The sequence below is a fragment of the Copidosoma floridanum genome, unplaced genomic scaffold (assembly GCF_036245765.1).
Source record: "Copidosoma floridanum isolate Cflo_tuat_1 unplaced genomic scaffold, Cflo_Japanese_pri ptg000029l, whole genome shotgun sequence".
NCBI lineage: Eukaryota > Metazoa > Arthropoda > Insecta > Hymenoptera > Encyrtidae > Copidosoma > Copidosoma floridanum.
This window is the reverse complement of record NW_028321906.1, coordinates 8,081,332-8,106,938: the sequence shown is the minus strand read 5'-3', so window position 1 is coordinate 8,106,938 and position 25,607 is coordinate 8,081,332. Positions and strand designations below refer to the sequence as shown.

The following is a 25,607-nucleotide window of genomic DNA, read 5'->3' as shown; positions in this document are numbered from 1 at the left end:
TATAGCTTTGTCATAAGTTGCGGCTGGTTTAAAATTGACTAAATTGCTCTAATCGTGAATGCTCTGATTGAGAATTTTAGGAGCCACTTTTGGCCAAAAAATAAAGACCGCTAGATGGCGCTGATCAAAAAATTACTACTACTTATTGCAGTAGTGTCATTTAATTAATTATAAACCAGCCGCAATTAATTTTGGTAGTGTAAAATAAAAAGTTAACGCTGTTTGTGCTATTTGCGGCAAGTTTGCAATTTATCTCTTACCCGAAAATCGACCTCCATAATTATATAGATATTCTACTTATTTAGTTTAATAAATCGACCATATGGCAATACTTAGTAGTGATATTATAGTATAATTACTACACATAACTTTACGTTTATCTTATACCGTGCTCTCTTTACCACAATGATAAAATAGTAATCAATTATCGATCTGATACTTTGTATGAGTTTGTAACAGTTTTTCCTCTTTATCAAACAACTTGTTTTTAACACAGTTTTAAAAAAAATTATTTAAACAGCAAATCATCAGTGCTTCTCCCAGCATTTTCCTCTTGTGAAATCAAGTAATTTGCTATTCATGATTATATAACAAAGATTGTCCACAAAATAAATGATTTCAGAACGACGTTATTGTTACTACAGAGGTGTACTTGTATAAAGCTGCGTCCGAAAAATGTTAATATTTTCGTAAGCCTGAGAAAACTATTACTAAATTTAAGTGCTTTGACAACAGAAAATGTGTATTATTTACGTAATAATTTAGTACATACTGTATTTAACGCTAATATAAAAATTAATGTTGCAAATATTAATATGACACAACGTCTCAGGCAAGGGACAAGCCGATAAGTACAGTATTAGTTGTCTTTAGTACTCCATATTATTGATATTATCTTCTCTTCTCTAAGCTACTAACACAAATCTGTAATAAAATCGTGATAAATACTGCAGTAAGCGTTGAACCGACGAAAAGTGATCATTTTAAACATCAGTTTTCTCTTTAATGTTGATACTATTCAATATTTTCTGTTTCATCGTGAAAACATACTAATTACTTACTTCATGGCAAAAATATAAGATTTCGTTTTTAGTACAGATAGTTAGCATTTTTAAGAGTTGGTGAAGTAAAGAATTGAATGATCAGTGATTAGTCATGTACAACCTATGGCTATGATGACTTGTTAAACATATTTCAAAAAAGATTTGTAAGATATGATACGTTTAGTTAAGGTGTTTACTCTTTTTTTAACTTTTAAAAATTATGAAAAACTAAACCATTTTTAATTAACTGATTGTATTAGGAACAAACTAGTAAATGTTAAATTGTAAATATTTAATGCTTGTAATTTTATTCAAAGATGAATATTTTATGATAACGTATTAAAATATTTGATTAAAAGAATTTTAACTTAAAATTATGAAAAAGTACTTAATTCTGCTTAGTGCGTTTTCTTACAGAGAAAAATTTTTTGTCAAGATGATGTTTTAATCTTCCCATAAATAACGTTTGCCATTATTGTTTTATCAGTAAATTACCTTTTAAAGTTGTGGAATGTTTTGATATGCAATATCGTACAGCTGACCTTAAAAGTAAGGAAACGGAGATAACAACTGATGAAAGTATCAGAAGCTGTTCTCTTGTTTTAGTCAATATTCTGTCAGTCACCTAAGAGCTTGAAATGGAGTTTTAACGTTTGCAATAGTTGAGAGTTTATTTTTTTTGTTTCGAATTGATTACCTGACTTGACCATGGAATCTTTAGGGACTGTAAGTGCTGTAAAAGTTCTAAAATAATTTGGTATTCAGCCATAGGAATGTAAATTAAATAAATTGTACTTTATAGTTTTTGAAACTTCAAACCATTACGAAAAATCTCCGATTTTCAATGGAAATCTTAAGGATAAATTAACATCTACCTCCAAAAGTAATAATATGTAGGAGGTCGGTTTTCGAATAAAAGATAACTTGTAAACTTGCCGCAAATAGCATATACAGTGTTAAATTTTTATTTTGTATTTATCAAATAAGTTGCGGCTGGTTTATTATTGATTATTTGGCTCTACTATAACAAGTAGTAATAATTTTTTGGATCAACAGTAATAATATTTTTGTGGATAAAAGATAACCTGTTAACTTGCCGCAAATAGCACAAGCGTTGTTAACTTTTTATTTTGTATATTCAAAATTAGTTGCGGCTGGTTTATAATTGATTATTTGACACTTCTGTAACAAGTAGTAGTAATTTTTTTGAGCAGCGCCATCTAGCGTTGCGAATTTCTGAACTAAAAAGTGGCCCTAGAATTCTGAAGGAGAGCTTTAGCGCTTAGAGACACTTAGCCTATTATAAACCAGCCGCAACTTATTTTGTAGCTATAAAATAAAAAAATAATTATATATGTGTTTTTGGCGGCAAGTCAATAATCTATCTTTTACTTGAAAATTTATCTTCAAAAGTATAAATGCACAGGAGGTCAATTATTTGGTAGAAAATAGATTGTTAACTTGCCGCCAAAAACACACGTATAATTATTTTTTCATTTTATAGCTTTGTCATGAGTTGCGGCTGGTTTATAATTGACTAAATTGCTCTAATCGTGAATGCTCTGATTGAGAATTTTAGGAGCCACTTTTGGCCAAAGAATAAAGACCGCTAGATGGCGCTGATCAAATAAATTATTACTGTACTTATAGCAGAGCCATTTAACCGACAATAAACCAGCCGCAAGTAATTTTGTATGTATAAAATAAAAAGTTAACGTTAATTGAGCTGTTTGCGGCAAGTTAACAATTAATTTTTTACCCAAAAATTTACGTCCAAAAGGATAAATTTATAGGAGGTCGATTTTATATACAAGAGCGAAGGCCATCAACGAAGCGTAATCAGGCCTGAACAAAAAAAACGTCCTTAGGGTTTCTGAGCTACGCCATGAGTTTTCTGGACTGGAGTCACTGGTGAAGTGGAGAAGAAAAAGAAATATTACGGAACTCATTCTACGCCCAATGCAAAAAACGTCAGTACTGTAGGTACCCACAAAGAAATATATACCATCGTTCGAAACCGTGGTGTCTGCATTACCGACCATCGAACACGTCGATATCTTACTGACGTCAGATCGAGTGATTTGTGCAATTTGTGTTCACAGCCCAAGTAGTTGTGTTGCTATTGTTACTGTTTATTGTACTTTTATTTATTTAATTTTTTTACTTACAAAGTTGTGTGGGAGGGAAATGTCTTGTTTTTTCTTGGAGTCATTAAGATCACCGAACCATTGCAGGATCAACATTGCAATGAAATAGGTGTGTATGTTTTTATAATACTTACAATTAATAGTAGGTGTAATATAAAATTATGTCTAAAATTATCAACAAGGTATAATACGCAATTCCACAGCGATTACTATCTGCTATCAACTGCAATTAGTGTTTTACTGTGATGGCATTACTTATTGGTAGCTTAAACGAGTCTTAATATATAAAAAAGTTACCAATGTGGGATGAGTGTGAATTTTGGAACATCGAAAGCATGCCGATGGAGGGGATTTAAAATGGATATCAGAGAGAGGATAAATAATATTGTTTTTAAACATCAAGAATTTATATCAATTTCTATAAATTATATTTATCAAACGCATGATTAAATGCAATATGCAGTCTTTGATTTTTATTTTTATTTTTATTCAATAGATAAATGGATATTTTGTTTATCCGAAGAAGTTACAAAAATTTTATAAAAAAATTTTTTTTTCCATACACGTACAAATGGCGTTTTATTCAAGCATTTACAACGATTGAATAGAGAAATTTGACGATTAGGATGTTTGATATTAAATTTTTTTCACATGCTCATTGTTTTTTAAGTGAAATTTTAGTATTAAAATTCACGCTTGTGTTAAAATTCCTATTGCTTCTTGACAATTCCTTGTAAATTTAATAGTGTATTACCTAGATGTGGAAAAAAAATGTTAGGAAGTTAGTTCTTGTTTTCGACACGTTTTTCATTTCATGTTTCGTTACCTCATTAAAAGTTTTATTTATTTATATGAGCAATTTTGTCTTCCTTTGTAACTCGCCCAGATGGCATTAAGAGCTCTTACGTGAAAATGTAAGAGTGCTAGAAAAATATTTTCTGCATTAACTCGTGTACTTTTCAATTATACTGCTGGAACAGATAAATATATAATGGCATATTTAATTACAAAAATTCACTCCATCTCAGCATCAGTCAATTGAAAATTATCTCAATGTCTATTTCGTCCTCTGCCTCAAACTTCAGTCTCATTAATATAACATTATATGGCAAAAAAAAAAGTATTTCAAATTAACTTTGTAATAGTTTTTCAACGGAGTTTATATTTTTAAACCCAATTTCGTCCTCTACTAAAGTCAGAAAATTTTTCGTATTTTTTGGTAGGAATGAACTGTTGTTTTGATATTTTAGATTCTTATCTAATAATTCAGTTGTTATATTTTAAAGCCAATCTGGGCGACTTACAGCGGAATTTACACTTCTGATTAGTTTTTGTCATGTGTATTAAAATACCAAATAAGTGTCCGCTTGAAATTCGTTTATCATGTAATGACTCTTCGTCGACTTGCATTATTTTCATCACAACAACTGCATTTTAAAAATAAATATTTACTTAAATAATGATTTATTTGAATCTTAACAAATATTTGATTATCACTCAGTCAAATAAAACAATTTTAAACCGTTTGTCATTAAATATTTTCTTTACAACAGAGTAAAACATTTTTTAATAAAATATCACCAAACTCTTAACAATGAACATACTTACTTATAAATATAATGACAGTCACTTCAACAAATATAACATCCTTAATTATTTTAATGCGTGAATTTTAAATTTACATTTTATTTTCCGAAATTCGAAGTATACATTAAAATCTGTGAAGGTTAAAAAATTTTCAATAACACGTCAACTTTCATCAATGTAATTTAACAAATAAGGTAATAATAATATGAATTGGCAGTTGTTTATCTCAGCCTTAGCAAGTTAAACACTTTGAGGTGGTGTTGTATTATTTATAAATAGTGGAGCCCTTACGTGCTATTGACCAGGTGCAAGTGATGGGAGGGGATAGATGAGTCGACGCCAGCGTGCGTTATAGTGGCGAAAACAGGAAACCTGGGGTACCAAATTACTGTCATTTTTGCTTAATTAATGAAAGAATAACAGTATTTCGTCAAATTTACAGATGTTATCATCAAATATGCATAAATAGTATCAATATTATGAAATTGCAGTTACACAAATGTAAAAAAATGAACTATGTGATGCCAAGAACGGTTGTAAAATGTTTGAATGTAACAACATACTTATTAATGAAGCCTCGTTAGTTTTCGATCCAGAGCACACTCTCAGAAGCAGACGGCAAAAAGAGAGATAAATACGCGAAATAAGACATGATCATTGTGATTTCTATTATTTAAACGTTTATGAAATGTGGGTGTAAGAAAGTGCTGTGTTGTTCAGTGTAACAGAAGCGCAAAGACACATGGAGTAAAATTACATAAATTCCAATGATTATCCAACTGTAAATAAAAGTAATTTTCATGTGATTTGCAACTTAGACAATTTTCAAAATAATCTGAATAAAATGTACATGCAGGTTAACTTTGTACGGAGCTGAAGTTACCGAGGTCTGCCTTATTACGACGGCACTTGTCAAATTGCTAACTCCATCACTATGAAATTCTGTAACATCGTACACACGACTACTTTCAACCAACTGTTTACCTTTTTTAAAGGCTTCCGAGTTAAAACAAATCGAGTGTGTGATATTCCTAAAGCCTGTTTTTATGATAACATCCATTAATATCAGATGAATAAATACACTTATTTTTTGCTAGTTAATAAATTATTACCAAAAGTGTGCATCGGTGTATGCTGTTGACGTGTAATGTAGGTACCCGCGGTTGCATGATTTTGACACCAAGGGTTGCGCTGCATGACATGCACCTGGCCAATACTAGAATTTGAGTAGTGACTTTTTGATCTCATTTATAAATTCTTTATGGTGATGTTCGGCACAGCTCCCTCCAAAATTCAAAAAAGAACATTTTATTTTTTTTCACGTAGACGCACGATTTTTGAGACGCAATTAGGGTTCCAAAATGTTTTAATTTCGCAATAAAACAACCGTAGTTGAAATTTGAAAAATAAATAGTGAAATCGCATTATAATAAACGAACGAATAAAAGAAAATTCACTGTTAAAATTTGAATCAATTAACAATCGAAGTGATTGCTCAGTTGAAATTTAAAATTAAAAGTTACTACATACTTGTACGTATCTAATTACGAAAAAATAAAAAATTATAGTATATTTTTGAAACGTAGACACGTACAACAGTATCGAAATTCAGATAATACAAATTTAAAACCAATTTTAACTACCTAAGCAATAAAAAAAAAAAACTGTGATGTAGAAATGCATCAAATAAACAAATTCGATGCAACTCATGAGCTTTAATTTAAAAATTTTCCAACCCTCATCGTGTCTCCCACCATAGCATTCCACCATCAACAGTCTTGTGTGCCGTAAATATTTTCACGTTGCTACTAAACACAATAACACACTTACTGCTCAATAGAGCGGTTCGATCCGTAAACTTCATATATTTATACATAGACACACGCAGCGCACGAGCGCGAAAATACACACTTTTTACATATTTTACACACGAAACGCCTAATCTGGCGCCGTTCAGTAGCTACGTGTCGTACCTATATAGCTGCCACATATTATAATATGTACAGAACAATAATGTTTGCGCTCAAATGAGGTCAGTCAAAGCCTACAGAAACCACCACGAGTAAACGAAAAAAAAAAAAAAAAAATTTCACACGAGAGCAACGCTCTTCAACGTGAAGTCTCCGACGTGCACAGAAATAGTCCTCCTGGATGGAAGGTAAAAAAAAATATACATATATATATTGATGGAAAAAAATGGGGCCCTCTACGCGTCGTCTTTCGTGCGATTGAGCAGGTAGTCGAGGTCGTGCGATATCCTGTCGAGCATGCCGTTGCTCGTTAGGCCCGGGTCCGCGGGCGCAGCCTCGCCAACGTCGAGCTGCACCATCTCGTGGCACCTGGCGTGCTTGAGCAGCACGTCCTCGCCGTCGGGCTGCTTGCGCTGCTCCATCGTGTTGGCGATGTCGGGCATCGCCGTACCCTCGGTACCCCCAACGTCCTCCGTTGCCGTGCCCACGGACGCCGTATACGTGGTCGTCGAGGTGCCGACCACCGCGTGCTTCATTGGCGGTTTCCCCAGCAGCTTCTTGCCGAGGAGCAGCACCTCGGGCTCGCCGGCGTTTATCGCGAGGGTGACGTCGGGCATCGTGGGCGCTCGACCGCCCAAGCACGTCTCCGCCTGGGCACTGCGGGGGACAGTCGGCGATGGGTTGTGCTCGTGGGAACCCGGTGGGCCCGGCCGGTGCTGCTGGAAGTCGAGGGCCGCCGGCTGCAGGGCTGTCAAGCTCACCAGCTCTTGCGGGTGGTACGGCTGCTGGAATTTTTTATTTTACCCTCGTGTACGTTTGCGTTTCAAGTTTAGATTCACTGGTTTTGGGTGTTTGGGTTGGGAGAGTATTTTTTTTTTTTTTTTTTTTTTTTCAATTTTATTTTACCAGCAGATTATATCTTCCCTCTACGTCTGTGTACGTGGGCTTAACTTTTTAGAGTCGGGAGTGGCAGTAAAGAGGCTCTGCAATTGAATTTTATCTCACCTCTTATTGCTCAAAAAAAAAAAAAAAAATTAGCAAAACGCGGTAACACGAATAGAAACAACCACAGCAGTGTGCTCTTTATGTGATGGCCGAGCGATACAAATAATTAAAAAAAAAAAAAAAAAGGCACCTGCTCGTACGTATTTGTAAAAGATAAAACAAACTCGAGTTTTATTGTACAATCCCGAGAAGAGCAGCCGGTGCACGAATGCAAATACATCTGGGAAGGGAGAAAGAAAAAAGATACTATGCGTCGTAAGCATCGTATTTTTTTTTTCATTGATGCTTTTTTTTCTCGCTGTACCGGACCGCGTGTATTAACGATGGGTTCGCTCTCCAGATTGGCGGAAAAAGGAAGAGCGGAAAAATACGGGGGTCGCTTTCAGGAGTACAGCCGTACCTAACGAGTATTAAAAAATTTTACCATTTTTTTTTTTTTTTTGGCGAAATAATTATACGCATGCTATGCTTTCTAAAAGGAAGTTTTGACTTATATACCCAGCTCTTAATTAATCACGATTCGGTTGATATTACCACGCGCAAAGGATACCCCGTATGAATTTATTAGCTGCGCCGTCACCTCGCTTACTTCTGGTTTTGCATATAATTAATGCCTCGAAGCATTTTCGGCTAAAACTTTTTTAAGAAAAAAACAGCAACTCGAGCCTTCGCGTTTCCAGTAATTTTCATGACGCTGCACGTTTTATAAATACAAAAGAAAATAGTGATAGTGCAGACAAAGATAATTTTCAACCCGTCGTTCAAGTATGTATACAAAAGATACGTATATATTCCGCGGAAATCAGCCCGTGGAATAAACATCTGTCACGTGTGTCGTACGATGTAAAAGTCGACGAAAAAAAGGACGCGTCGAGGGCGTCGTCAAAGTTAGAGAGACAACGTGAACTACGTATAGTGCATGTACGTCTTTACCGGGTAAGCAGATGCGCGTGCTGTGACTTATACAAGACACGTTCCACTGCGACGACAGCGATGTAGTAGTCTTGGAAACTCTAAACACCTTTTTTTTCCGTCTTCGCCGACATGCTCGTCCCACTCGGGACTTCTTGTTCGTATGTACGAAATTATTCCTGAACTCGTGTCTTACATAAATTTATGGGGTTGTCGCTCTCCCCTTTTTTCTCTCATGGAAATAGAGAAAAAATAAAAAATAAAGTCGAGCTGGGAACATTGAACGGCTGCAGGATTGACGTGAGCGAGTGAAAGATAAAAGTTTCTCGCGTATGCACGCACGGATGTCTGTATCGATTTATTTGCACTTTACTTATACATATCCTCTTGAAAAGCTTGTATTTTCAGTTCATGAATTTTATTTGCAATAGAAAAAAATCATTGGGATTACGGATTACGAATTTTTTATCTTGAAATTCTGGTACGTCTGACTATATTTTCCTTTGCCTTTACTTTGTTTTGATTAAAAAAAAATATATATATATATATTCTGCTTTTTTTTTTACTTTACGATAATAAGAAAAAAGTAAAGGCTACAAGTTGTGAAAAGCAGCAAATTTATGTGGTTTCGCATTAATCATGTAAAAGTCATTCCGTAACTCTTCCGCGTCATCCGCAATACAGGATACGTAGTGTCCTTGCAAACACTTTTTTCAAGACAAAAACACGGTTTTATTTTGCACTTACAGCTATCAGTTGAGATATGTGGTGTATTATTTTGTTTGTATGAAAGCTCGAGTGAAGCCTTTGGAAAATTTAAAGACAGAAAACGTCATTGTTTTTATAATTTAAATTTGAATTAAAAATCATTTTTTGACTCGACTGCCTGTTCAATAAACATAATGTTTAATTTAATTTTCCAATCACGTTTTATTCCAGAGCTTTCATTTAAACAAAACCAAATATTCATGTTTTACTTGCTCTCGATTAAAATTGAAACAAGTGTTTTAATAAATCAGCGGAAAACTTAAACATTTTTGTACTATTTTTTGAAACCATCCAATTTTTTTCGCACGTGTAGTTATATTTGTAAAATAATATTTTCGCGTGCTTGAGAATAGAGGGCTAATTTTAGTAAATTTTTGGTAAAAAAGTTCTTTCGGTGACGAACATCTGGTGCAATGAAATGAAAATTTGGCCACTTTTTTCAGGAAAAGAGTAAACTTTTTTTTGTAGCCCCCTGTGAAACTGCGGCATTAAAATTACATCGCTTTCATGATAAACGCCGTCTCATAGCTGCATTAGCACTCAAAATTACAAGTGACTCTAGAAATATCATACCGAATCTGTTTCGATTCCAATAAAAAATGAATGCTGAAATGTATAATGCACAATATTTAGTTCCACAACGTAAAAAAGTAGCCAATTCCAACTAACCAACATTGAAGGGGTCAATTGTTTGGTATCAAAGCGTATGAGTGTTTGTAAAATTATGCACCCGATTTGCATCGAATCCCAGGCAAAGCTTTTTAAAGCAAATTTATTCCAGCAAATCTTGCACCATTTTCGCATCTTTAAACATTACTTCTCGCGTGACTATTGTACAGATGTTCCCTTTTTATCTAACGATTGGAATTTATCCTTTTTTTGTCTGTTTAATCGAGTTGATCCCTTCTACATATCATGTCCGACTTGAACCTTCGTTCTTGTGGCGATGAGTCAAGTAGTACCCCCTGTATTCTTTTCAGGCGATGATTGTATTATATAGCCACTTAAGAGGTATATTGTGCTGATTCGAAAAAGCTCCAAGAAGGTACCAATTCGTCCGAACAAATCTGAGTTACTGAAGCGTCTGACCAGATCTTTGGTTATACTACTTGTTTCTTGTGCGATACTTTCTTTATCAAATTAAATAAACGTTTGATCAAAAAATATTCATATCGCTCTTTGTCGAATGGCGATGAAAAAGAGCACAAAAGTCTTTCTAAATCATACGTAAGTCAAGATAGTATTCACCTGATACCATTATCAAAACGAAAGAAAGGCACGTGCGACGTCTGCGGCTTATTCTCTCGCGTCTCTTCCCCGCAATACGTATACGTAAGTGTATATTTCTCAAATTCTTAGAGTTGTCACTGCAGGCACGGCCGAGTGTCGTGATGTGGTATGCAATGCCACACACCCGCGCATCTTTTTAGGTCGTAGGCGAGGAAAAACTTTTTCAATCTCCTTGGCGCGACGCGCAAAGTCGCGGAGGCTGTTACGTCGGGTGGTGTCAAGAGAAATGAGTCTCACTTTGTCCTGATGGCTGCAGCGCGGCGAACACCCCTCCCCCCATATTACACTCCTTCAAACTTACCCGGGATGTGTTATTGTTGAGTAAATAAATGTTCTGGTCCAAATTGTTTTTTTCCCCCTCCATCCCCCGTGACTGATGCTTTCACCCGAAATTCTATTCAGCAGGTTCTACGGTCTTTTACTGTACACGAGGGCTAATTAATGATCCTGCCGTCAATAGCTCCTTGTAATCTTTTTAGTTTCTTGAATAAATATCTCAGCTAAACTGGTCTTACGTGGTAATCTTCAAATTTTTTCATCCGCTTTTACGTTTTGGAGTACTGCCGGTGACTTCATCTGGATTCTGGTTAATCTTTGGGTGGCTTTGTTAAAAGGACAGCGAGGTTTTGTCTTCTATTTTTATCTATATCTATCCCGTTATGCAAATTGGAGAACTTGTATCTTTATGCATAGGTACTAAGTCGTGTAGGTATAGGATTGAAAGAGGGAGAGTATTTTTTTGCAGATTGCGAGATCGAGAAAGATCTACGTCTCAATTTTCTCCTCCTCCATGCCTTTCTTCCTCTGGGGACATTATTAAAGGCCGTATTGGCTTCTACTGTGGTAAAAGCCGCGCACCGATCCTTTTGGCTTTACGACCGACTAGTACGTGGATCCATCGCGTCGTTGAGCCGATAATTTAATGCCCCGTGGCTAGGTACTCACGTGTTGGTTCGCATTTTTTTTGCGCGTGACTCTCTTATTCTCAACGTCGCGTGTCTTGACTGCATGGAAGAGCGACTTCTGACTTTGAAATTGTGCGGTTTTCGAGACTCGAAATATTTATCTCTGTACGCATGGAAGCGACAAAAGGGGCGAATTTTAAGTGAAAATTGCGGAGAAGACATTGCCGACGTTATTGAAATTTTCGTGCACACGGCAACCACCCGATCTCAGAGTTTCTAGCTTTGAACGACGAGACTGACTCTACTCGGATTGTTTCTACTTAAAAGGTGATTCGTTTTATGTATGGTTCTATTGAGCTGGTCTGAGCCAGCATTGAATTTGTAACGATATGTTGCGGAATATAAATTTTTTTCACGGATAAAGTGTTATTTTATTTAATTCCTTTGGGATTGTTTAGTGACGAGAAAAAACTGCCTCAGCCTCGTGTGTCTCTAACAGTAGTAGTGTATTGATTCGTGAATTTCTTCCGAACATGCATTGAAATAAAAACCTTTGATTCGTTTTCACACTGCGTGTACGAGTAAAAATGTTCTTTCCCTTACCACATGCTCCAACGTCGTGTAAGGCTCCAAGGCCGCAAAACCCGCTCCCCTGACCACGTAAGCCGGCTGCTCGAACTGCACGGGGGGCGGTGGGGGGTGGTGAACCTCGTACCTCCTCGGCAACGTGTGCAAAATTTTCGGCGGCTGTGGCGGCAGTTGGACCCTGGCGCGTGCACTCAGCCCGTAGTTGTTGTCGAGGTGGATGTCGTCGACGTGGTGTATCTGTATCTCGGGCAGGGGCTTTGTCGCCGCGGCGTAGGCGCCAGCCGCGGCCTCGTTGACGTATTCGCGGGCGTCTATGCCAACGGCCACTCCTCGGGTCTCCGGGTACGCTGCCATGGATTCACACACGCCTGTGAGCAGGATAGTCGCTGGTAGGGCACAACCCGCCGACGACGAGGACGACACCTCGCGCTCGGACTCGCGATCCTTGGGGTGGACTGGAGTATTTAAAATTTTTTTTCCTTGTGATTAATTTTTTTTTTTTTTTTTTTTTCAGTATTATTTTAGAATAAGCTGGAGTTTTTCTTTTTATCCTCGACTAGAGTTCGAGTTTGAAATTTCATCTCTCAACATAACGTACAAACAATTGTATTTGTCCATTTGTTTTTATTTCAAGTAGAAAAGCGTACGTTTAGTCATCCATTTTCGTTAAATTGACAATAACGTGTTTTTTTTTTTTTTTTTTAACGAATATTTTTATTTCTAACGGAATGGCTACTAAATTTTGACATGAATTAAACTTCAAAGGTAAAACGACCAAATTTTTATCGGAATCCAAGTAAAATCCGATTCATTCGCAAGTTTATTTGCACGAGAATTTGTGAGCTCCAATCGATAAATATAAAATTTGTCAGCAGCCACCATCGATACTACTAGAATATATTAAAGCACAACGAGTTGCTGCGGTTGGTGGAAAAGTCAAATGGACCAATTCAGCGGTTCTCGTTTTGCCAGTGGCAGATTCGATACGAACTGCAGTGTTGATACTTCCATAAACGAGTTTATTTGTGGAACAAACTTCATTTCTCCCAACACATGCATGCCACTATGAATACGAGAAAAAAAAAAACATTAATTATAGAAAACCATTGGCTCTCGCTTCGTGGCAACCTAATTTTTTAATGATAAAAATGTATACTTTGATTGACAAAATATAGTTCCTTGATTCTACTTGAAAATGTACCAAAATATGTGCCAACAAGTATTTAAATTATTTTTCATTGTGATGAATATTTTTTCCATTTAATAAATTACAGTATTACGGATAAAGCCGCGTAGCTTAATATTTTATATTACCATTGAAATTTCCGAATAAAAGCACACAGTGAATGGCGTTGAGGTTAAAACGTTGTATCGATAAGTCAATAAATATAACCACATCGAGGAATTACTGAATTTTCAGAGTAAAGGCATAAAGTAAATAATGATAAAAACGTATAATCGATGAGGTTCGTAAGTAAACTCCCTATAGTCAACATCGTGATATAAAAATAAACGAATTTATTCGCACGAAAAACAAAAAGGATGAAATCAAGCGAATGTACATACGCAAACGTATCCGTATAAATAAAAACCCACACATTACCTTTAGTCTGTTCCGAGGTAAACTCGTCGTCGGTCACCGACTGGTGTTTTTTCAATTTTCGAAGACTCGGAGCGACCACTAGCACTTCCTCGCTAATGACGTACATCGACAAAGTTATGAGTCCCTGGTAAAAAAAAAAGAAAAAAAAAAAGAAAAAAAAAGAAAAGAAAAGAGAGTCTATATGTACATGTACACGCTGAGCTATTGACAAAACGTTGGGAACAATCGTTGCGGTGGAGGAGCAAATCGAGATAAGTCGATTGCAGGTTGTCATTCTCCAATGTACCTAAAAATGTTTTTGCGAGGGCGAAAAGTTTTCGAAAGCCTCTGCTGCTGATGATGACGAGGACACCGACCGATTTTAATTGTCGTTTCATCGAGCTTCCCTCGTATAATCATCGGTACTTGAGGATTTTAACAGCGCAACTTGGGACCGTGAGCTCGAAATTTCGGGAAAACGAGCGTCGTCGCCGGCAGCTATGGCCAAAGTTAAACAACGAAAATATCCCTCGCGAATAATTAAAATTCATGGCCAAAGTGGAGTTTCCTTCGTAAGATCCCAACAGTCCCCGGCCAAGATAAACAACGAAATCTCTCCTCCTACCCTGTTTAATCTAAATCTCGACTCATCCCCTTGGACGGCGCTTTTCTTCCCATGGACTCTTTATTTTTCGCTGGTGAACAAGTTTTTGTACGTATACACACGCTGGCCTGTATGCGCGGACTAAAGTTTTATCTTCATCTCCTCGGCTCTGAGGTAAATAAAGATAAAACTGCGAAACAGCTCTGGAGCTCACGCGAGACGCAATACCGTTTATTTCGTCGTAAAATTATGTGTGTCTACCCACTCACGAAAAAAAATTACCTCGAGCCATCTGTGGCTGCTCTTCTACACGTTTGCAGCCCTTTGATTTGATTTGATTTGATTTGATTTTTTTTTTTTTTTTTCATTTGTGACGGTGAAAAAGTCACAAAGGTATCATTGAGTAAAAATAACACACTTTTTTGCGCGTTAAAAACAAAGTACCCAAGTTTCAATTCACGACCGCGGTACATCGAAGAGGGACAGAGGACCGGCTGAATATTCATGCCAAAATGAAAATTTTAATGCTCGTGCAATCTTTGGGTACTAAAAAGGGCTCTGTATTTTTATCCTTGAGCGCGGAATAAATCATTTTCAGGATTGTACGCGAAGTTACATTGGAGAACCGGGGCAGGGGAAGAGAAGTAGGGACGGTTGGGTAAGCTATATATACATATATTTGGAGTGTAAATAATGTGGAGGAGAAAAGACTATTACTTACCAGGAGAGCTGACTGAAACGCAAAAACGTAATGATAAATGACCACCGTGGAGTTGACGTAGAATACCGAGGATACCTCCATTGCGATCATGGAAAAAATAACGATCGCCGAACGATGCAGTGTTTTTATCCTTGGAGGAAAAAAAAAAATCGATTATGTATAGGTATATTTGATCACACCACGCTTACTTTGATCAATTTTTTTTAAAGTAATAATTCACGCTATTATTGTTGAATAGGAGTATAATATTATTATCATTGGAGATGAATGGCCGTGGAGCAGCTTTACCTCAGTTAGCTAAGTACGTTTTGTTCAGATAATTGAGGTACGGATTTGAATCCCAGTTGGGTAAACTCAATAATTTTTTCAGAGTTTGTTCATGCTCGACTTTGTTCTCGAGTCCGGCTGTTGAGGTTTTTCTCTAATATTGGTTTTTTTATTTGTACTTCTGGGTATTGTGTAAGGAAAAATGGGAAATGGGGAGGGTTTTGGGGATCAGCACCGTCATACACATGACTGGGAGGTTGCGCGTGAAAGGCCAGTACATCGGTATATAGGGTGGAAGATAATAGACAAACAAAAATACAAAATGAAGGAGAGTGTTTGTTTTACAAGAGAATGAATGTTTGGAACAAATATTATCTGATGTGACATGACAAACGTAGATTGTTTGTGACGAGTTCAACAACATCATTAATCACCATACCATTTGCTATTTTTATATTTCATGCAAGTATACAAATTAAAAAAAAAAAACTCACCTCAGCCGAACAACGTCCTTCTTCGTGAATTTGTACAGCAGAGGCTTGGTCTTGTAAATGACGGCTACGTATAGCAACAAAAAGGTGAGCAGCAAAGTCATCGAACATACGACGAACAAGTTGTAGACTTCGGTGCCGAAAACCAACCACCAGGACTCGTGCTTCCAGCCGACGGTTTTCCGCATCAATTCGGTCGTGAGTAGCGCCAAAATAGGCACGCCTGTCGTACGCATATCCACGAAAATGGACAAAGTTTTATCAACCCATGCTTGGAGCTAGTAACGATGGGATCGCGTGACATATAATGTGCTTTTCAAGGGGAAAAGGGATAATTTATGCAAATTAATAGCACCTGTAGCCACTTTACTTTAAATTGGTTTTTCTTCCTCTATATATTACGTATCCATAAGTTTACAATGATAGTTATGGAAAAAAAAGTTGTAAGAAATCTAGAAGATCTGTATACATGGTTGCGCACAAGTATGATGTAACGTTGTTATAGATACAATGTATACAAACGATAAAAATTTTGTGGGGACATTTTTCGTGAGTACAAACAGCTTTTCAGTAGTCTCAAACGGCGGACAAAGTAAAACTGTAAGTTTTAACTTTTCGCGTTCGCGAGTTGGTACATAAAAAAAAAAAAAAAAAAAAAAAAAAAAAAAAAAAAAAAAAAAAAAAAAAAAAAAAAAAAAAAAAAATGTAACCCGAGTAAACTGCAGTATTTAGGAAAAATTATTCATCAATTCGTTGATCCACTTGTTTATTCAACTCGATGTATAGTCTGAATGGCCGTTATTCCGTACGCTTGAATTTATTAAAGAGCACACAGCCCCCGCGTGGATGGTACACTTTTTTAATCTCTTTTCTATTAAAAAGCGCCGAGTCTGGTCTGGATGTCTTATTCATGAAATTCATACCAGTTATGACGGCCACCACGGTTGGCTGGAGCTGTTGACTCGGATGGATGTTCGAGAGCTCGGCGTAAATAATTAGTGCCTGCGAAATTGGCGAGGACGTGCCAATCAGAAGAAAAGCTTCCAGGCACATCGCCACAATGGACAGGTTATCCTGAAATGTTTGCATTTTCTTTTCTCTCTTTTTTTCTCTTTCTCGTCGAACAATGAAGGGGGTAAAAACGCACCAACGTATGCTGTCGCTCATTGTGCTTAGTGTCTCATTCGAGTCATACAAAAACCTCGAGACAAAGAGACATTAATTAACTAATTGTAGGTACACTAAAGCTTATTTTGAATCGTTACAAACTGTAACAATGATTTTTCGGGTCGTTTGAATGAAACGCAAAAAGTCTCCGCGAGAAGTATTTTGTGTGAGCTTACCTCTGAAATCTCGTAGTGCACGGCGTAAATGAAGGTGGCCATGGCGGCTACAATGGCACCGCAGCACTGGATCTTGAGAAAATTGAGCCACGTCCGATTGCGCCACCAGAACGCGGTCAGTACGATTATGGCGATGCAGCACTGTATCAGACAGCTGGCACACCCGAGGATCACCACAAAGTTCGTCTCGTCGTTTTTTGCTCTTGTCGTTGACTGTTGGTGTATTCAACACATGGAAAATGAACCCACACGTAATAAAACAATAGGGACGTGCATTCAAAAACGATTTTTACGTGTTTCCTGTGTATAATACCCTTGTTCCCTTGGGCACGAGTGGGTGTGTGCGTGTGCCAGACAATGGGCGTTTTTCCACGCACGATTGTCCGGGTATAAACTCGATTTTTTTTCCTCCCTTTTTCACACCAGGTCGCAAAAAGGGTGTCGTTGACGCGCAAAACAAACGAGCATTTGTGATTGGCAATCAAATCTATTAAATGCCCTTGCGCCTCTAGTGCTCGTTTTGGCACTGTCTCTCGCTCGACGAGAGTGCAATTTATTAGTAACTGAGCGCTGGCGTTTTTCGGGGGATACGTTTTCCGAATTTGCGAGCTTTGAGAGACACCTGCATTCGAATGGGATGGTTAAAAAAAAAAAAATTTTCAGCTACGTGAAACATTGCGTGTGAAAAAAATTAAATGTTTATAAATTTTTTTTTTTCTCATTTCAAGGCATCACCACGTGGAATTAACTTTGCCTTTCGAACCATTCATGTTTTCTGTCCGAGCCGTATCTTGAAATGCGGAGCTTCGTTATGGCACTTTCTACTTTAAGATCATCTACATTTCTATAGGGCACGTACAAGGCTATAGATTTCGCGGAAATTGCAAGTATTAGAAATTTTCTCCTGTGGTAGTTGGCATACAAAATGATGAATTCAAACTTTACTTAAAAAATAATAATAATAATAAAAAAGAAGTACGCGGTGATTTCAAACGAAAATGTACTTACTTTTTTTTTTTTTTTTTAAATAGAATCCATTAAATTAAAAAAAATTAATTGAATTATAAAACAAAAATTTGCTTTTTTTTATGTTATACGGGATTGGATTTTTTAATTTAACTGCGAAATGATGTTTCAATATCATAATGAAGCTTGACTAGTAATGAAATTAAATTACATTTCGTAGAAAGGCAATCAATGTATTTTCGTCTGCTCTTAATTGACAAGTCCCTGATGAATCCGTCCTGTACTATGAAGTATTTGCATGAAAAATAAACGCCTATACAGCAAAAAAAAAAATCACATCAACTTGTTAACCCATTCTCTAATACACATCATCGTCTATACCCTCACCTTCCCAATATCGTTCCCAAGTTCACTGCAATAAAAGCGCAATCCACTATGTGGACGCGAGCGAGTGTAAGTGGAGCTCATTCTCCTCCTATCGCCTTTAGCTCTCCCTCTTCCTCCACCTTGTCGTCGCCCAAAGGAATCTAGCCACTCCACAAAGTGGCAGTCCCACGGGAGCGTAGCAGCCATGCATTGTGCAAAAGAAAAGTTGGTTCCACAAAGTCGTGGAACTTGATATACCGCAGAGTGAAAAAGGAAGAAAGTAAACTCGAGAAAGTGAGAGAGAGTGGACAAATATACCCACGCAAAAATAGTTTGTCTATTGCCACAGTAATCACACCCACTCTGAAAAAGAAGTATACCTTAGCTTTTTCGGTTATAAGTTACAAAATCAGAGCAGTTTACACTCCGGCCAAATCAAATTAAAGAGTGAGACGTATAAAAGAGGAGGGGAACATTAGTTTGCTAAACTATACGTACGTAAGGGACGAGAGCGAGAAATCAATCGAGAAATTTATCCCTTATGCCAATGATGAGGATTCGCGAATCTTGGACTTAACATTATTGATTGCATTTGGCACGTTTGTGTATAAAATCGTTGGTGAGCGCACCGATGGTAGGCTACAATATGCGTAGCAAATACTTCCAATAATTATGGAACTGGGTTCAACAGGCACAGGTACATAATACGCAACTCACCGTCTCGGCACGAGCTGTGAGAAAAGCGGCAAAGGTTCCTGGATTAGAGCATAGGCAGTGCAAGGTTCCGTCTTTGTGCTCGAGCCTCTCGTCCAGGGTGCAGCTGTCTAGGTTCCAGTTGCCGTCGGGCTTCAGGGACCCACAGCTCGCGTTCCAGGAAGAGGAAGAAACTGAGGAATAAGCCCCACCGAACTCGAACTCGATGGCGTACCTGTCATTCCGGTCTTCGACTCCGTGCGACGTCGTCACGCTCACCACCCGCGAGCTTATTCGGTACTCCAGGTCCGTGCCGTCTCTGCAACGTAAATTAGGCGTGAATAAAACATTTATCCGTCATCATAACGTGAATGTTTTACATTTACCAATGGGATAATATGTAAAAATAGTTATGGAAAAAAGTTATTAGAGTTAAAATTTGAGTTTTTTTATGTTGGCTGACCAAATCGATTTTATACTACTGATTCTCGTTATTGGCTGCTTGAATAAGTAGCTAATCTTGTGGTACATATGGACAGAATGCTAGAGTGTTTCCTTTATAAAAGAATCACTAAAGTTTAATTTTGCAAGCATACAAAATCTGCTTTTTACTAAGTACTTCCACTCTCTTTTATTTCAATATGGGCAATCTTTTTGTAGGTTTGTCTGACCATACATTGATTTTTCTACTTAAAACAAAAATTCATTTTTTTAAATCTTGATTTGGTTAAATGTTCAAGAACACTTCTACGTACTCCAAACGTGTTATACTGATGGTTTTACTTGAACAAACTATTGGGATGCGGAGGTTTGATAATTTATGATGGATTAAATCGAGTAACTTCTACTTTTGTACGATATCACTATAAAATTTTTTTCCATGAAATCGAAATTGGAAAAAAGAAGAAATAGCAAATGTTATCAGTACTTTCAGCTTGAAGGTAAGAAGGGGATACTCATTTATTTTAAAAAGCAATTTTCCTCGCTCTGTAAGTGTAAGAGATTACCCATCAAGTCGGGGCCCCTGAGGAGACTGATAGTGACAATCCCAAAGGACCATCGCGTCGTTTCGCTTACATTACTTCTTGAGCATCTTCAATATTTTTTTACTCCTCTTGGATACATGAGTACAACGATCTTTGTCCTCTGCGCCAAAAACGTCTTTAAATAAATCATGTACCAAAAAAAAAAAAAAAAAAAACGTTTTTTTGGTCTTCTGTTCGATGCGGTTCATGCACTATTGGGGAGTGAATTTCAGAATCGATAGTGGATTTTTGAAACTCTTTGGCTGTCTGGATCAGGAATGTAGAGAGCCATCAGTACGAGGAGAGTGACGTGAACAGTGACGTTATTAAATTCTGGGAAGGGTAATTGGTTCTCGACTATACACTATAGCGACCATGTGGATGGTACAGAGTGACAGTTTTTTTTTTTTTTTTTTTTTTTTTTTTCAATATGCGCACAAAAAAAAGTCGACCCAAAAAAAGTGTGCACGCGAGGGTCGTGAAATAACACTGATTCACGGGCTAGCGAACCATTGATTGAATTTTTATTAACCTGTCCTTGTTTGCGTGAAACGCCCTTTATTTGATCTATGATCTCTCGTTCATTGACGGCGTGAGCACGAGACAAAACACTTTTGTTTAACATCATGTATCATACTGTACCTCTCGCCATTCAGTATTGGGACGAGTGATGATGTAGGTGTCTTCCATCACATTAAATTTTCCTCGAATAAACCATGGCTGCTACAATAAACTCAATGCATCTTAATTAGTACATTAGCCTTGAGTCAGATGGAGCGTGCGGGTGTGTTGTAGGCGCTGGTTAGTCGAAAATGAGTAAATAACGTGTACACGTATACGTCATACATGTCTCCCGTATATGCACCCGTATATTATGGGGAAATAACGGGTAGTATAATTTTGAGCCAGTACGTGCAGCGGGTTTACGGATGCATAAACATTATCAACGAAGTTTAAATTCATCAAGAGCAGTATCAAACCATCGGGAGTAGGTATATACGCATGAAAAAGCTCCCATACCCGTACATTCTGAGCTTTATTACTCCCGTGCATGTGTACGTTGATTAGACCCACGTTGATACTATCTATCTATGCCTGTATACTCGGGTGCAAACACTCGTCACATCTAAATTTTTGAATATTACCCCCTTCACGTTACGGGTGCGGATACGCTGCTACTCCATTGGACTATTTAATTTGCCAAACTCATAGTTATCATTTCATGCACTAATTTGCCAATCTTTAACTCTATTCAATATTGATCATTTTATTCACATTTCAAGTTCTGTTTTTACGTCTTTACGTTTGACTCTATTTCTACCTTTATAGTTGGATGTATGAATCCCCAGGGCAAGAGGCATGTTCGCAGGTAAATAAAAATTGTAAAATAGCAGGTGTTTCGTCAACGAGTCCATTAATTCAAAATTGAATGAACGTCTTCGCAAGTGCCGAAAAAAAGTCGCTACTGTGCCGATAAATCAATATCATTACACGTTGCTACGGAGCGATAATAAAAAAAGAATGATGGCAGAGCGATGAAAGGAATAAAAAAAAAAAATCAGAGGGGGATGGATTGACAAACAAAAACCACCCTTTTACCCGGCACCCAATTAGTTAGCCGTCACGTTGCGCATCCGAGATTTTTCGTGTACACATAGGTACAACAAACGCCGCTTCATCTCGTATCGAACGAGCGACGAGCCGAGAGAGTATAAAAAAGTACGCGTACGGAATATCTGTTGCCTCATCGCCTGTAGAACTACGACAGCGTGTGACAACGATGCTTCATCATACTACACTTTTTTTGCCCTATTGAAATTTCAATATTGCATATTTAATTTTCTCATACAAATAAACTTTTAATTATTAGTTAATTAACTATCTATCTGGGTCTTTAGTTTTTTAATAATTTTGACAAATTGATATCAATGTCACGAAACAAAAGTTATTTTTAAAATTTATGTATTAAAAGGACTGTCTTGAGTTGGAAATTATTACGAGTACATTAATATTTTTATAATTTTGCTCTAATATCTTCAAACTTGAGCACCTCAAACTCGATAAGACAATTATTCCATTTTTAGTACATTTTATTGGTCTGTTTAGCGGATCCTTTAGGTTTCTCGCTATTCTTCCTTGATCAATGTATGCACCTGTTTATTGTTGTCACAATTAAAATTACTTTTCAATTACGACTTAAAAATTATTTTTCAATTTTAATAAATTATATGGATACCTTATTTTTTTTGAAAGTACTATTTGTGATTCGTTCCATTAATATTCATAATCACTAATTATGATTACAGAACTTTTAATCATCAACTATATTAATTGTACAGGTTGTGTAACGGTGTACACAGTGAATTTTCAGCCAATTCGTATCTATGGTTGAACATAGCAATATTAATTTTTAACTGCATCCCCTACAAAATTAGTGGCTGCCATACTAATTTTGTCTGACTAGACGTAGATATTACTACTTACCATTGAGACCGGATAGGGGAGTTTTCGAGTGATAATAATTCAATTTAATTATGTAAAATTATTTCAGTTTGACAATCAATTTAATATTGTTACGAGCTATTTCAATATTTTCCTTACTGAAAAAATACTTTAACGAATAGTTAGCAAAATTAATGAACATTACACAAATCTTGGCTGACCATACGTAGACATTACTACTTACTAGGAATGAGCGAATCGTATGTCGAGACGAGACGAGGCAAACTTTGGAGCTAATTGCGTTGCATATGGTAAAATATCTTGGCTTCATGTCGTTAGTACATTTATTCAGTTTTCCCGCTGTTCTGATTATTTCCACGGGATTTTTCACGAATATGTATACGTATGGGTGCAGAGAAGGGTCAAGGTTTTTTCTCTTTACCACATACATGTACGAACCTGATGGTTAATGTGGGTAACATTTGTATAAAGTTTTCGTTTAACTATCAGTACTTACGTGTACTTATATTAAATTTAAAGGACAAAAAATTATAAAATTCCGTAAAAGGTATTACCTAGTAGCAGTAGTAGGTACTTACTCGAGTTCCGTGATGTACGTGTCTGGAAAAAATCTCGCCAGATTCCGGTAGACCACGACGATGCCGGATATGGTTTTGTTGTTGCTGAGCACTTGGTTGTGGTAAAGACGAATCGTAACTCGCTCGTTGTACCAATCGGGATATTTACTTGAGTAACACGTAAACAGAAGAAGAAAAAGAAAATTATTGTTTGACAGTTTATAGCTGAGTTGGAACCAAATACTAGGGCTAGTCCGAGTAAAATCAACGAAGACGGATTCCAAACAGATAGCAAAGTTAATAATTGTAGTTACAGCTAAAAGAATAAAAATTACTTTTGATTGCCGTGGGGTAACTTCAAACTGTACATGATAGTGGACGTGGAGTATACTTTCATCGGAAGAATGTCAACTACGACTTCGGCGAGCGACAAATGTTTGTTACTTTCCGTACCGTCTTGGCTCCAGTATCCAAGATTCCGGTGAACCAGCTGACTCAATGACACTAATTTCTGAAACCATCGAAAGCAAACACTTTTTACGTTGCAATGATTGCTTGATTTTCAATCTTCACTCGTGCTTCGTACATCTTTTTTCTAAGCTCTTCAAATTACGCGATGATTAAGAAAAAAAGAGGCAAAAAAAAAAAAAAAAACACGGGGAACAGAGGGGCTGGATTACCTGCTGACTAAGGATCGAGTGCTCGTTGCTCAGAATCCTATCGACAATCCTCATGAGGGCCTCGGTCGAGTGGCGCAAATCACCGAGCTCGTCCACGTTGTACTGGTATTGCTCGACCTCCTCGAGCAGATTGATCACACGATCGCCCTCGCCTGGATAGAAGTTCGACCTCCTGTATTGAAGCACGTCCCAGAATGCCTGTATCGTCGACGAGCCGTTCGTACCTTCGTAGCCGAGAGTCAAGCTCCGGAACTGTTGGATTTTTGTTCTCTTCAATTTTCAAGATTTCTTGTACCTAATCCTTTTTGGTATCGACTAACTGGGTTATTCTTTTATTTCATTTTTTCACGTAAGGGTTATTATGAAAATGTCAGGGTGAGTTTTGCAATATTTGAAAATAACCAGCAGAGAGGTATTAGCAAACAAAATACATATTTTAAGGTAAAAAAAAAATACTAACTTTCAGTCGACACGAAATCACGCGAAGTAGTGAGACAAACCTCTTTGCACCAAATGCACCATGGGATGAAAACAAAAGAAGCAACCAATATCCGATATTAAAAGGCAGGGGGTTTAAAAAGTATTCGGGAGTGAATTATGAAATAAGCCGTACAAATTGTACATGCATCGATCGGTCAGTTCCGCCTCTTCCTCCGAGCAAACAAGCAAAATCCTCGTCAGGGAGTCACGCAAATACGGTATTGGTCTATACACACATGAATGCACCAACAAACAGATCACGGGAGGGGCACACTTCGCCCCAGAGGATGTACGTATACACGGTAGGGTGCTTTGCTCCAGTAGCATCTGGGTTGGCAAACATTTTCATCCCGTGCCGAGTAAACACCCGCGCTCACCTCGTCGTACGGCTGGACGAGTCCCTCGTAGAGACAGTCGGCAAAATCAGGCACCAAGTCCCACTCGGAGCTGCTGGAGTTACGCGTGGCGCACTGCCTGGTCACCTTGCCACCGAAGAAGCCCTGGGGACAGGGTAGAATCGACCTGGTCCCGGGTGCCGTATCCGGCCAGTCGAGGCTCCACGCCCTCTCGCCCCGGCAGATCGGTATGAGGGTACGGTTGACGACCTCGACCCGCACCGAGCTTGCGCGCTGGGCTACGTTGCACGTGTACACCGCCGACTTTTGGATCCGGCTGATGGTCAGGAGACTGCCCGCGGGGTAGAGGTCCTCCCAGACTTCCTGGCCCGGCTCGAAGCGCAGCAGCGCCCGGTTCTTCGTCCAGCCGAAGCCGATGCCGATGTCGCGCATATTGGGCGTTGTGCACATCAGACGCACCGTGCTGCCCTGCGGGTGTAGGTGGTTTTTTTGTCATTATTATCATTTTTTTGTTTGCTCTTCGTTTTACTTCGTAAATAATAACAAATCGGTGTGACGATCATGAGCCAATAGGCAGCTCTCGCGCGCTGAAAACTAAGTGAGCGGGTGCTTTGCTTATTTGCTCCGTGTAAGTCTTGGAAGGGAGAGAGCTTGCATTGACCGTCACTTAAACACGTAATTTTGTGATGATCGACAATAACGCCGACTTCAACTCATTTTGCTGATTGTAATTTACGTGGAACTTGCACGGGGCAAATATTTGACTCGTCCACTCGACGCACGCAATTTCACGGCACT

The 25,607-nt window shown here is 37.8% G+C and overlaps 2 protein-coding genes across 2 annotated transcripts in view; one reads left to right on the top strand and one right to left on the bottom strand.

The window, feature by feature from the left end:
- The first annotated feature begins 3,146 nt into the window (after positions 1-3,146).
- The window catches only part of LOC149373718 (electron transfer flavoprotein beta subunit lysine methyltransferase-like), a 70,065-nt gene continuing 47,604 nt past the window's right edge, over positions 3,147-25,607 (top strand). Inside the window, exon 1 of the mRNA XM_089595887.1 lies at positions 3,147-3,299. The gene's annotated coding sequence lies outside the window, so the exon portion shown is untranslated. The remainder of the gene's footprint in view (positions 3,300-25,607) is intronic.
- Positions 6,947-25,607, bottom strand: part of LOC106637063 (uncharacterized) — an 80,427-nt gene continuing 61,766 nt past the window's right edge. The window contains 12 exon segments of the mRNA XM_089596100.1: positions 6,947-7,532; positions 12,231-12,670; positions 13,819-13,942; positions 15,123-15,252; positions 15,884-16,103; positions 16,804-16,954; positions 17,224-17,423; positions 19,257-19,567; positions 23,315-23,461; positions 23,563-23,804; positions 23,974-24,225; positions 24,831-25,277. Of these exon segments, the coding sequence (XP_089452226.1) occupies positions 6,984-7,532; positions 12,231-12,670; positions 13,819-13,942; positions 15,123-15,252; positions 15,884-16,103; positions 16,804-16,954; positions 17,224-17,423; positions 19,257-19,567; positions 23,315-23,461; positions 23,563-23,804; positions 23,974-24,225; positions 24,831-25,277 (3,213 nt within the window). The 3' untranslated portion in view covers positions 6,947-6,983.